Raw genomic sequence first — 14,267 nt, 5'->3', positions numbered from 1 at the left:
CACCACCACCATCATCGCACCCGCACCACACCACCACCATCATCACCACCATCATCACACCATCACCACACCCGCACCACACCATCATCACCACCATTAGCACCACCACCATCATCATCATCATCACCACCACCATCAGCACCACCACCACACCACCATCATCACCACCACACAACCATCACCACCACCATCAACACCATCACCATCAACACCATCACCACCACCATCATCACCATAATTACCATACCCGCACCACACCCGCACCACCATCATCACCACCATGAGCACCACCATCATCATCACCACCATCATCAGCACCAACACCATCAATCAGCACCATCACCACCATCAGCACCACCATCATCATCACCACCACCATCAGCACCACCACACCATCACCCACCACCACCATCAGTATACAGGTGTTGTGTGTGTGTGTACAGGTGTTGTGTGTGTGTATATATACAGGTGTTGTGTGTGTGAGTACACACGTGTACCACGTACATGCGAGTTGGTGGGGTGGTCGAGTCGGTGACCCCATGTACACTACACTCTACACTACTATACACATGAACAAACGGCTCAACGTCATCTCGTTGATTATTATGAATGGAACATTAAAGATGGACCATATAGTAAATCCAGAGACCCACAGAGAGATATATATACTCATAGACCTATAGATAATCGTATGTATGTATGTTCAACTTCTTTCGCACCGTACGTAGTTAACCATACTAATCGGAGGTGCGGGTTTAGGACAACAGACTAAACACAAAAAAGCAGTTTTGAAGAAATTCGTTTTCAATTTGAAAGTTCATAAGCTGAAGCGGCTTCATAATATCAGAAGAGCGTTCCAGACGGCCGCAGAAGCGCGTCTGAAAGCGCGCGACACGGTGACCACCTTTTGTTCGATGGTTTGCCAAAAGTCACCGCTGCTGCGAGGATGACCGAAGTTCACGTGATGGTTTATGCCCCTTGACGAGATCAGCGAGGTATCATGGTAATGTTACATTGTATACTCCCGAATACCGTACTATATTGTATACTATATTTACCCACGTGTTTTACAGCCCTTAAAATATCTAATAAGCATGTGCTCTATTTAAGACCGTACGCAGGTGGATTGCTTCACTGTTCCGGCAAATTGCCCGATGATGCTGGTTGATGTAATTACCTGCGAAACGTCGTACTACTCAAATTTAATTGTAAATGTTGTGGATTTACTCTCCAACACGCCGGTGTGCTGAAGTAGTAACTAGTTGGCGTTTTATTTACGTGGCAAATCCCTTACTGATTGGCTGTGTCGGGTGGTGGAAGGCTACGGCACATTTATACTTACAGCGATCTAACCCAAGAACCTTCATTTTGAATAATATTGGTCGCGAAAGCCTGCTACGTGTTAAACTGATATAAGAGTGTAAAGGCTTATTATATATCGCCGTGATAATAGACAAAGGTGCGTCACCGCAATCCCCATCAAAGCGCACGACGGGCGTTCAAGGCGTGCAGGCTGAATCCCTCGTTCCACGGCAATTCGATGCACGGAATTTCGCTGCAGCGTAACTTACACGCGAGTGTGCAGATTCGATATACGCGACGTTGTAATCGCATTGACGGAATTGTGAATCTCACTAAATCGTAATGTGTTTTTTTTGGTGGGGAGGGAGGGGGGGAAATCCTCGCGTTTCATATCACCACAGTGGTCCAGATGTATTGTGACCCACCAATAAATTCAACCGTAAAATGCTATTTCCTTTGCATATTAATTTTTTGTTTTAGAGAATTAATGTGCATCACAAGACATCTGGACCACCAGTACATTCTTTTTTATTTCGCGACTTATTTTGAGTATCATTTCCTCATAAATTGATCGACGTTCTATTATATTTGCTTTACAAAAACAGGACCCTGCGGGGTGGGCTGGTAGGAACGAATAACCAAAGAATATAAACATAATGTATTATGACACTTGTTTAGCCAGGAAAGCCCCACTGAGTCTAAAGGTTTTTGTAGGGTCCTGCCAAGTGTTTGCAGTAGGGGGCGATGTTGCTACACCTAATCGGACGACCCGAAGGGAGATTTTGAGGCCTAGTTCTAGGCTTTAGGCCTAGCTGTAGGCTTTATGGCGCTGTGAGTTAATTTTTAATTTAAATGTTTTAATTATTAATGTATGATTTAAATGTTATAATTATTAATGTAAAAGCTTTACATGTAAATGTTTCTATTTTAAAACATCAGGGAATGTAACATTGTTAAACATTAACTCCCTTTCACACACGCGGGGGTACGATACGAAGGGAGACTTTGAGGCCTAGTTCTAGGCTTTAGGCCTAGCTGTAGGCTTTAGGGCGCTGTGAGTTTTTTATTTAATTTCAAAGTTTTAATTAAAAGCTATCTCAGGGAATTATAAGGGAAGGTTACACGTGTTTAGCCAGGAAAGCCTCATTAATTTAAATGTTTTAATTAAAAGCTATCTGAGGGAATTATAAGGGAATGTTACACTTGTTTAGCCAGGAAAGCCTCACAGAGTCTAAAGGTTTTTGTAGGGTCATGCCAAGTGTTTTCAGTAGGGGGCGATGTTGCTACACGTAATCGGACATCGGACGGACGGACAGACGATGTAATCTATTGTAGGCTGGTCCACTTCGTTCCTACCAGTAAAAACGCCGCACTCTAAAGTACCGCTTTACTGGTACTTGGTAGGCCTTGGGGTCGGAATGCTTTCCCGAAGGAACGCGCCTCCAATTATACGACGACGAGAGTCGACGGGGAAAATCCAAGTTGGAATTTGCGGACTTTCTCTCCCTTTTATTTTTTTTTTAACGGGCAACGTCGCTGGAACCTTTCTGCTCCGTGTATCGAGGGGACGCCCTTGCGCTCCTATTACTTCTGAACACTGCGCAATTGCAAAAGGTGGAAGAGATCCGTCAGCATGGGCTGCACAGCTTTGGCGAATTGCTTGAACGGATTGTTGGGTTTGCTCGTGGAAGCGTTCGCCTTCATCGCTGTCATCAGCTCCATGTGTCTCCACTTCTCTTCGCGAGCCCTTTCATTGGCCTGCAGAAGGACAACAACAACAACAAAGGGTTCTAGATTTTAAGCTTTCGTGACTGCAAGGATTCATACTCTTAGGTTTTTTCCGGTAAAGTCACGTAGGTAAAAAATTAAATTAAAATTAGCTCTTTACTTGATACAGCAATCGTGCTGTGACGGTTCCACCTGAAGACGGAAGCTTGTGTTGCCTCCGAAACGTCGTGATTTTTATTTTACTTTTATAAATGTTTATTTAATTTTTTACCTACGTGACTTTACCGAAAAAACCTAAGAGTATAGAGTATCAAAGGGTTCGGCTTTTGTGACGTGCGTGTACACGTGTGGGAAATAAAAACCATTTGATTTAAATTAAACTTACTTTTTTTATTTACCAGGTAAGGCCCACTAAGTTATTTAGCTTATTTTTGCAGAAGCAACCTGGCCACAAACGATAGTTCAACTAAGTGGCTTATCATCACGTGGACATTTATAGCATCGAAATACTCCAGACGCGTGATGTTGACTCCAAATGTGGAGGGAAAACCCAGACGACCCGGAATAAACTCATGCAGAACAAGGGGGCAGCATCGAAACTCAATAGAGAGAAATGCGCCCACGTTGAAAACCAGGGCGTTCTTCCTGTGAGGCACGAGTGAGACCACTGAGTCATCCACAGTGGTGAATTTAATGGTGAAGATGATAACGACGATGATGATTATGATGATGGTGGTGAAGACCGTTCAGCCAGTCTTGGCAGACACATTGCAGGCGACGCGTCAGCGCAAGAATAAGAGCCACTCCGCTACGTGGTACACGCGGGTCGTGAATCTGGCACCTTCATCTGCTCCTCGAAGGCTTGCATGTGCGCTCGCTGCTGATCATTTTCCGCCTCAAGTGCTTTCTTCTCGAGCTCCATCTTCAGCTCCATGGCTTCCTTTTCTGTCCAAAAAAGAAACACATTTCACGCGCGCGTTCCAACCGTGAATCGGCTGGTGGCGATCCACTTTAGCGTCTCACTATAGTGGCTGTAGTGAGACAGTGTAGGGTCTCACGATAGTGGCTAGAGTGAGAAAATGCAGTAGCTCACTACCGAGGCGGCTCAGCCACAGCACGGGGGCTCAGGCTCAGCTCCGAGCCGGCACAGAGATTAAGCGCGTGGCTCAGAGCCGGCTTCTCGTGAGCCGGAAGCACACCCGAGCTGAGCCGTGGCTACGAATGCGCTAAGGAACGAGCGCAAAGGCTCACCGAAGCGCTCCCTCTCCCTCTGCGTGACGGTCTTGTCCAGCAGGAGCAGGTTATGCCTCCCTTCCTCCTTGCTCTTCATAAAGACCGCGAGCTGGTTTTCCTTCTGCGGATCCACGAGGCGTCGGGCAAGGGTGAAAAATCGAAAGTTGGTCACGGCGCTCGCCTTGACAGAGATGCACAATAGAAAATTGAACAACAGCAGCAGCAGCAGCGGCGACAACGATTTTACGGTCACCGCATCGCGGCGCTTTCAGGTGCGCTTCCTCGGGCTGTCTGGAATGCTCTTCCGTCCGATATTAGGAAGCAACTGTAGCTATGCACTTTCAAATCATCTAGATTGTAAACTAATTTTGTTGGAACTGCTTTTTTGTGATTAATCTGTTGTCCTTCCCCGCACCTCCGATTGGCACGGTTGGCTCCGTACGGTGCCGAAAGAAGTTCAACACCAGCACATACGCAACAAACATGAGTACCTCGTCTCCCAGGCCTTGCGTGGCGCGGTAGGCATCCCTCAGCTTCTCCATGAGGCCCTCATACTCCAGGAAAACCCCGGGCTTCATAAAGGCCTTGTCCTCCCCCTGCTGCAGCTTCACTCGGATCGGCTCGAACAGCTCCTGCAGGCGCCGCTCGCACCGCAGCGCCGAGGCCTCCTTGTTCTCTTTGACCAACTTCAGGTACTCTTTGGCCAGGGCATCCTGCGACGACAAAAGCGTGACAGCTCGCGAAACGTCACACTGCGGCGGCCATGTCGAATTGGGCAAAGGAATCTCACGTAGTCAGTTTAACGCGTAGTAGTAGTGGTAGCCTTTCGCGACCAATGTTTTCCGTAATAAAGTTTTTTTTTTTGTAGAGGTCACATCGCGTTGATATAAATTAGTCGGCAAACTCACTACCACCAGACAGCCAATTGGTAAGCTTTGTCACGTGAACAAAACGTGTCGATTAGTTACTGCTCCAGCACACTGGTGTGTCGGAGAGTAATCCCACAACATTTACAATTCGAGGAGGACGTTTCGCTGGCGATTACAGGCGATAGCCAGAATTATGTTAACATAGTTACGACACAAGGGCAGTGCAATTGGAAAATGCACCTCTGGTGAGCACCTCCGATTAGCACGGTTAGCTACGTACGGTGCGAAAGAGGTTCAGCTTGCATACGTGCATACACACACTTTGTCTGAAGGCTCCACTCACCATGAGCTCTTTCTCGTGCTCGCCCTTACTGTCGAGCAGCGAGCGCTCGTGGAACAAATCCACGGCGTCCCGCGTGCCCTGCTGGTGCAGGTGGCCGAGCTCCTCCGCTGTGAGGAGCGGCGTCAGCTGGTCCACCGTCACGGCGATGGCCGTCCTCTCGCGGTAGAGCGCCAGCGCCTCCTTCTTGGCCTGCAGGTTGGTGAGCGTGATCACCTGCTCCAGGGCACTCTCGATGCAGGGCACTGTGCCGTTGCGCTGCGCCGTCACGTACTGCTCCGCCAGCTGCACGAAGGCTGCGCACGCACGGAGAGAGACGCGGAGAGAGACGCGGAGAGAGATGCAGACGGTCCCGGGGAGATGCGGAGAGAGACACGGAGAGACGTGGACAGAGACGTGGAGAGACACGGAGAGGGACATGGAGAAAGACACGAAGAGAGACGCGGTAGCACGCGCGGTGCGAGCACGGCGAGCTACGACTACGTCAACTCATCTCAAAACTTTACACGCCGCGCACTCTACTCAATAATCTCCGGTTGATGGTGGTACGATCGACTTAAGAAGAGTGCTCCTTGCGACGGCTCACATTGGCCGGTGAGGATGGCGCCGTCGATGTGCATGATGGCGGCTCGTCCCAGCACGTGGCCCGCGAACTCCTCAGCCGTCGTCAGGAACTCCGGGTCGAGGCACCCATCTGGGAGTTTCTCGATGAACTCCAAGTTCTCCCGGCGCGTCGGCGTTGGAAACATGAAGCACTTCCGATCCTTCGGGAACAGAAGCACGCCCCGATTACCACGTGATGGTGGGGGGCGGTGGGGGTTCCCTCTGATATATAATTATTTGTCTGCTGCTATAAATGTTACGCACGATGATGAGCCACTTCGTTGAGCTATCATTTGTGGCCAGGCCGCTTCTGAAAAAGAAGCTACCAGCTCAGTGGGCTTTCGCTGGTAAAATAAACAAAATCAATTTACGTTATATATTTAAAAAACCTCTTTAAACATACAAGTAGTTTCACGGAAGTGAAGAACACACTTGGAACGACCTGGCAGTAATAATCGCACGCTCAGCGGCATAGTCACGACATTATCAGCTCAGAGGGTGCAGCAATCGGTCAGGTTGGGGACCCCAGCATGTGATTTGTCCCGCACGGTCGCACCCGGACTATTGCCTATCGCGGCGACTCCTCTTGCCTCATCGCATCACCGCTCACGGTCTCCAACACTTAACGCTGTTAGGGGCGCTCCATCTCGTGGTGGTTTTCAAGGGAGGCCCAACTCGGAGCTTTGGCAACCAGGGAGCAGGTGGGGGGGTGGCGGGGGGGGCAAGGCACCCGCCTGCTCCCTACGCTTGTCACGCTACCGTCCTACCTTGAAATAATCGCAGATGAGCTGCCTCTGGTCGTTGAACTGTCGGCAGACCGGCGTCTTGCCCTTCTTGCGCATCTGCAGGCAGTGCTCCATGTACTCGTCGGCCGAGCACGGCTCTCCGTCGATGAGCAGCTTCAGCGTGAAGTCGCGCACGCAGATCACCAGCGGGGGGAAGTAGTGCTCGAAGTCCAAGCCGAGCTCGTCCTCGTTCTGGTTCACCCGCGTCCTCACGTGGTCCGTCATGTTCACCACGAAGCTGTGGCGCGAGCGGAGTGGGTGGAGCGGAGTTGGAGCGGAGTGGGGAGGAGTGCGTTAAGGGAACCGGGCAGTGCGGATGCCGCGTGGGATCGTGTCCGGAGACTCTCGCGTCTCTCTCTCGTCTACATCTCATCTCATATCGCTGTTGTTGCTGCTGCTGCTGATACCACGGTTACCGTGGTTACCGTGAACTGCACCCGTTAATTCCTCCACCCGTATTGGTTGGGGACTTGGATCTAAACAGACGCGCTGCTTTGTCTTGTCCACACTGTGTTCAGCTGACACCACAACCATCACGACACCGCAGGTCCCAACAACACACTCACTCACCCAATCAACTACTCACTCACTCAATCAACTACTCACTCACCCAATAAACTACTCACTCACTCACTCACCCACCCAATAAACTACTCACTCACCCAATAAACTACTCACTCACCCAATCAACTACTCACTCACCCAATCAACTACTCACTCACCCACCACACTGCAGGTCACAAAACTTCTCTTTCTGCTTCTTTCCTCGCACTGCTCCCCTTTGGAATTCCATCCATCCTCCCCATCCATCCTCTCTTTTTCCTACTCTCGTACTATTACCTTGCTCAATAAGGGCAATTGCCCGAAACGCCACGGGCTATATATTGCCAAATGTGTTGAATGAGGTTTTGTTGTTGTTTATCTAACCTATATAATTCATTTTTTGTCTGTCTGTCTGTCTGTCCGTCTGCGTACGCTCGCTTGCGGGGGATTTGGCTCTCGGACCGTGGGGTTCGCCGAGATTAAATTTTGCCGTTGGGCATGCCCCCGGCCCCGCGGTGAACTTAGGCATTTCCGATTTTTCGTCTCTAAACTTTAAATCGGACCGAATATCGATTTAGTGAGATTTCTCCTTATTTATTTATTTACGTTTGCCGACCGGCACGTGACGAAGCACGCCGTTGCGCATACGCGAAGGCGGTTGCCCCTGGCAACGGGCGGTTGCCCCTGACAACGGGCGGTTGCCCCTGGCAACGGGCAGCAACACGATCGCTGCGGGGTGGACGCCATTTTTAATTCCCGTTAAAAATATGCACACGCATTAACACGCGACTCTGAGGTAAATTCATCAAAGTTTCACATCCTCTTCACTCCCCCCCACCCAATGTGTGCAATTACTATTATAGGGTCGGTAGATAATAAAATTATAGCGATTAGACAGTATTATTCTAGCGCGGGGGGGGGGGGGGGTAGCGGCCCCAGCACCCAGCCTCGGCTGGGTGGGCAATCTAGGCGAGGCCGGAGGCTCTGCACGGTACTAGGCCTCGACACCTCACACTTGTATATATATATCACCAACTCACCTGGCAGCAGGCTATGAAAACAGGCCTCAGGAGAGGCGAGGAGAAAAGGCACACTGCTTGGCAGACCAAGAGGGAGCGACGTAAAGAACAAGCGACAAACACCTCCGGAGCTGCCACCACATTCACTTGCAATTGTTGTGGCAAGGATTGCCACTCAAGGATTGGCCTACTAAGTCATTCTCGGCGCTGCAAAACCTACAGCTGACCTTGTAAGGCGCAAAAAAATTGTGTCTCGAGACACAAAGGCCTATGTGTGATGATATATATCACGTGGTATCCAATGTTGAGGATGCAAGAAATATAATTTGTATCATCATCTGTCTATTGCCATAGCATGCCTCTGCAGTGGAGTTCAACGTCCATGTTGCTTTAACTCACGCGATGATTCAATGCACTGGGAGGATTACAGTCTCGTTTGCAACGAGTGCCTTGCGCCAACGAAATTACGCGAAAGCAAAGCGAACAAAGTCATGCACGGGGCAGTTAAACAACTTACGAATGCAACTCAGACACGTCCGCAAGTCCCACCGTTCGTTAAGTCGAGCACTCCATTGGAACCTCATTTGCCAGTAATAAATATGATAATTGTTTTTTTACCCTTTTATCTGGCAACAAAACTGACTTACTGGCAAATGAGGTACCAATGGTGTAAAATGCTTACCCCGAGCTCTCATACTCTGATGGTGCATTGTCTTTGAGTTGTGCGCCTTTTGGCGTCATCTGGTCCAACCCATGTGAGACTAGGCTCTAAGGAAAGCTGTCTCGGGTGTAGACCAATCAACTTCAAGGACAGTGCATACATTATCAGAATTATGTTTTTTGTTTGCATTATGACTACAGGTATTGCAGTCTATGCAAACATGACTCCTTGTAAAAAAAGGTGTCAGTTTTGTTGCCAGATAGAAGGGTAAAAAAACAATGATCAAGTCGAGCACTGCCTGGCACAGCAACAAAGCAAATGGACATTGTCTGCGTCAGCGGCGGCGGCGGTCGCGTTGGGAGGATACTGCAGCTGCTCGAGGCCTTCCTTGTCGAGCGTGCCCACGACGTTGTAGACCAGCGTGGTGCTCAGCAGCATGGCCATCACGAAGAGCCACGTGTCGTGCGTCTTTCCGGCCTGGGGGGAGGGGGGGGCGCAAAGAGAAGAGGGTTGAAACAAATCACCGTGAAACGGCCCCTAGCGTGCTGATCACGTTCAATAACTGGTATACAGCCCCTTGGGTACAAAGCGAACCGCTAGGGATACGTTTTTTTTATTTTGAAGGTATCCAATTTGGACACGATGGCCACATGATAATTGGTTTTTAACCCTTTTATCTGGCAACAAAACTGTCCCCTTTTTTTGTATAGACCACAATACCTGCAGTCATAATGCAAACAAAAAACATAACTCTGATAATGTATGCACTGTCCTTGAAGTTGATTGGTCCACACCCGAGACAGCTTTCCTTAGAGCCTAGTCTCACATGGGTTGGACCAGATGACGCCAAAAGGCGCACAACTCAAAGACAATGCACCATCAGAGTATAAGAGCTCGGGGCTAAGCATTTACACCATTGGAACCTCATTTGCCAGTAAAAAACATGATAATTGGTTTTTTACCCTTTTATCTGGCAACAAAACTGACACCTTTTTTTACAAGGAGTCATTATTGCATAGACCACAATACCTGCAGTCATAATGAAAAAAAAATGCTTACCCTGAGCTCTCATACTCTGATGGTGCATTGTCTTTGAGTTGTGCGTCATCTGGTCCAACACCATGTGAGACTAGGCTCTAAGGAAAGCTGTCTCGGGTGTGGACCAATCAACTTCAAGGACAGTGCATACATCATCAGAGTTGTGTTTTTTGTTGGCATTATGACTGCAGGTATTGTGGTCTATGCAAACATGACTCCTTGTAAAAAAAGGTGTCAGTTTTGTTGCCAGATAAAAGGGTAAAAAAACAATTATCATATTTTTTACTGGCAAATGAGGTTCCAATGACGATGGCCACATCTCTTAGTATGGCATACGATGATAATTTCCAAAATACATTGCCAAACTCTTTCCTCCCCCCCACCAGAACGGACGAGGAGATCGGCCACTGACCCCTGCCACGTCTCCCAGGCCCTCGGTGTCGAGCAGCAGCAGCCACTTGTCCTGGTGCAGTGGATGTGGTCTGGGCCAGACCCAGATGCCCTTGGTGTGAGACTGCACCGAGCAGCCCAGGGAGAAGCCTGCGGCGACGGGGTGACAACCCAGAGACGCGCGTGAGTGGTCAAGGCCATGGAAATAGGTCGCGCTCGTTGCACACACAAGGGGCCGTCCATAAATGACGTCACGCACCTGGGGGGGGGGGGCGGGGTCAGACATTTGTGACGATGTGTGATGAGGGGGGGGGGTGTTTGAGAAATGTGACGTCACATCAAAATGCGCAACTTTAAAGAAATTTAGAATTGTTGCACAGCAGGAGCTGTGCACGTTGAAGTCATCTAGATTGAAAAACTAATTTCTTTGTGAACTGATTTTTGTGTTTAGTTTAGTGTCGTTCCCCCCTCCCCGCACCTCCGATTAGCGCAGTTTGCTACAACGCAAAGACAAAGATCCCCCGTATAGCCTGCAACAGGTGTTGCCTTCATATCCGCATCTCCAGTTTCTCTTCAACCTCCCACTCCCAGCCCTGCCCCCCCCCGACATGTTGTCGTTGCTCGCCCTTTAATCCCTTCGAGCTGCTCTTCACTGGGCAGCGCTCCACTCCCCATACCCCCCCCCTCTCTGTCTCTCCTACCTGCCCCCCCTCTCTTACCTATATGGCCTCTTGTTACAGCAGCCCTTTTTGCCCACGTCAGCAATTGTTTCTTGCTGTGGTTGTCCCACCTGATGACGGGCGCTTGTGTTGCGCCCGAAACGTCGTGATTAATTTTTTTTTGTTATACCTACGTGACTTGACCGAAGGAACCAAAGAGTATGTAACAGACTGTTGGGGCAAGTGCTGTTAGCCAGCACCTATGAAGGCCAGAGCGGCACACGAGGGGGTGGGTGGCCGGCCAGCACCACGCCCGGCCGTCTTTGTCTCTCCACACACACAAACTACACACACACAAACTACACACACACTTTAATCGATAATACACAAAGAGTGAAAGTGTTGTTCAATACAAGTACGGCCACCCGATACAAATACGCGAAGGGTAAAAACACCCCCAGCACCACCACCACCATCATCATCGTCATCGTGCTGCTGTCAATCAAACCCGCGATGGTTGCAAGTGGTGTCGCACTGATGATGTCGCATCGGCCAAAGTGGCCCCTCTGAGAATCAGTGGACTACAAAAACGGCACACACACGACACGAACACATATAGCACACAAACTCAACACGCAAGACACACACCACACAACATCAGACACACTCACACACAACGCATTAAACAGCGGCGGCGGCGGTTAGGGGAAGTGAGCGACTCCACGGTTTCAGTTTGGGACGCTGGCCCCGACGTGCACGCAATCACACAAAGACAAAGATCCCCCACCCCCCGTGTAGCCTGTAACAGACTGTTGGGGCAAGTGCTGTTAGTGAGCACCTACGAAGGCCGGCACGGAACACGAGGGCGTGGGCCAACACCACGACCGGCACTCAGTGGCGATGTTTGCACACTGCACCCGGGTATTCGTTTGTGGCCGAGTGGACCTAGGGGAGGTCCCGGGACCGGTTCAGACAATCGTCACCGGGTTGTTGGTGGCCTGCGAGCGGGAATGGAACTCGGGTCGGCCCATGTTCGTAGCGGTCAGCACAGCACAGCTGACCGCTACGAACCGCTACGCGACGCACACAACAACGACAACAACACCACCCGCGTTCGTGTTGAGGTCTTGCTGCTGCTGTGCACGACGAGACGGCTTCAGCAGAGGGAGGGAGGGAGATTTCGTGGAGTGTTTGCCGTTCCTCCTCCGTTGAAAGGAGCGCAGACTGCGCGCACAGTGTTATTTACGACGATACTATACGGTCCGTAGCGTTGGCTAATGTGTAGTAAACCACCGTAGCGTTTGCTCATTCGACTCTGCGAGTTCCTAACGCGAGGCAGGCAGCTGTCAACATTACGGTTCAGGGTCACGTCGCTCATTACTCGGTCCCTACTGACACCCGGGCTCCCACGGAATCAGAATAAGCATATGGGTGTATACCGGCGGAATCCGATGAGCTGTGAAGCTCTTGTTCACCGATGTACCGATAGTTTCACACGCGTGTCCACGGGCCGAAGAGCGGCACGTCGTTAAAGCGCAATCACGCAGCGTTCGCGGCAGCAGATAAGAGGAGACGGTGGAGGGGGGGGGAGAAATAGAGGGGAGATCCGCGAGTACTCGAGTACGTCTCGTACCGGAGTTGGTCCCCGCGAGGCGGTTCATGAGGAAGGACTTCCCCGTGCGGTACCTCCCGACCACGGCCACCACCACCACGGGCCCCGTGACGAGGCGCGACACCGCCGCTGCCGTCTCGGGCACCAGCACGAATTTGCCATCTCCGTCCGTCACGATCAGAGGCAGCGGCGCCTCGAAGGATGAGAAGGTGGAGGAGGAGGGGGTGGAGAAGGAGGATGAGGAGGTCGCCATGAGGTCGGCAGCTTGAGACGCGAGGCTTCTTCGCGCGAGTGAGAAGAGAAGTGGGGACTTTGCGCAAAATAACGCGGGTGCCGCCTACCTGGCACGAAACCGCGCCCCCCCCCGCACCTCCCCCGGCTACAGCACAACCGATGAGCACGGCTGGCTGCTACGTCCGGTGCCGATAGAAGTTGAACACACTCTGGATACCAAGCCACGCGCACGCACGCCGAAGCATTTCAACCATCGAATGGAGCGTGTTATGGGGAGCCGGTGGCGCAGTGGTTAGAGCCCACTCACAGGTTTTCAAGTTTCATTTATTAGGTATAGAGCCCTGTGAGCCATGCGGCTCTTGAGTCGGGTGCAACCGCAACAAACCAAATATGAACAGAGAACATCGTAAAGCGACGACGCGCAACAGAAACATCCGAACACAAACAAAAGACCGCATAGCGTTCGTCAAAATCACTCCTTCGTGTGGCTGGCTGATGTTGATGTCGAGCAAAAGCTATGATGTTACATTCGCCGTGGAAATAAACTTCTGATTCTCGTGTCTCGTTTCACCGTCTCGTTAATGCTTCTGCAGTTTCTAAAACTAAACTTAAAACTATTTTTGTATTTTACCAGTAAGGCGCAACTGAGCTGTGTAGCTCTTTTCAGAAGCGAAGTGGATACTAAAGATAGCGCAACGAAGTGGTTTCTCGTCGCGTGGAAACTTATAGCAGCCAAATACTCGAAACGAATGTTTCCGCAGACTCATAAAGACCCACGGAGACACATAGAGACCCAAACTCAGAGACCCACAGAGACCCATGCACATGGAGACCCCTGCAGACCCATACTCATCGAGACCCACACGAAAACTAAACTTTGTATTTGACCGGGTAAGGTGCGCTGAGCTGTGTAGCTTCTTTTCAGAAGCGACCTGGCCACAAATGATAGCTTGACGAAGTGGCTTATCATCATCATCACGTGGAAATGTACAGCAGAAGACAAACACTCTTGTGTGTACACTCTCTAGGACCTCGACTATTCGTGAGCAAGTTCGACAGTTGTGGAGAGAGTGCAAAGAGTTCACAGTTGTGATCGAGCCAGCCTCAGATTCTGTGTCTTGTGAGGCACGCGTTTAGCACGGCTCGGTAAATATCCAATGGAAAAGCACTTGTACCACGGCACGGTTTAGGTGCGCCAATGTAAAAGGGGTATTTGTTGCAAATGGTGGTTGTTAGTTGTGTGTTTTAACA

The 14,267-nt window shown here is 50.4% G+C and overlaps 1 protein-coding gene across 1 annotated transcript; it reads right to left on the bottom strand.

Moving 5' to 3' along the window:
• Positions 1–1,814: 1,814 nt before the first annotated feature.
• Positions 1,815–13,085, bottom strand: LOC144949178 (guanylate-binding protein 1-like). The gene is made up of 10 exons (XM_078879067.1): positions 12,804–13,085; positions 10,534–10,661; positions 9,451–9,560; positions 6,843–7,098; positions 6,059–6,236; positions 5,476–5,768; positions 4,755–4,976; positions 4,282–4,384; positions 3,872–3,975; positions 1,815–3,060 (listed from the first exon to the last, which is right to left on the bottom strand). The coding sequence occupies exons 1-10, from the start codon at positions 13,033–13,035 to the stop codon at positions 2,887–2,889; spliced, it is 1,800 nt and encodes a 599-aa protein (XP_078735193.1). The 5' UTR covers positions 13,036–13,085; the 3' UTR covers positions 1,815–2,886.
• Positions 13,086–14,267: the final 1,182 nt, after the last annotated feature.

The sequence above is a fragment of the Lampetra fluviatilis genome, chromosome 53 (assembly GCF_964198595.1).
Source record: "Lampetra fluviatilis chromosome 53, kcLamFluv1.1, whole genome shotgun sequence".
Classification (NCBI taxonomy): Eukaryota; Metazoa; Chordata; class Hyperoartia; order Petromyzontiformes; family Petromyzontidae; genus Lampetra; species Lampetra fluviatilis.
The sequence above is the reverse complement of the archived record's forward strand: the minus strand, read 5'-3'. Positions and strand labels throughout refer to the sequence as shown.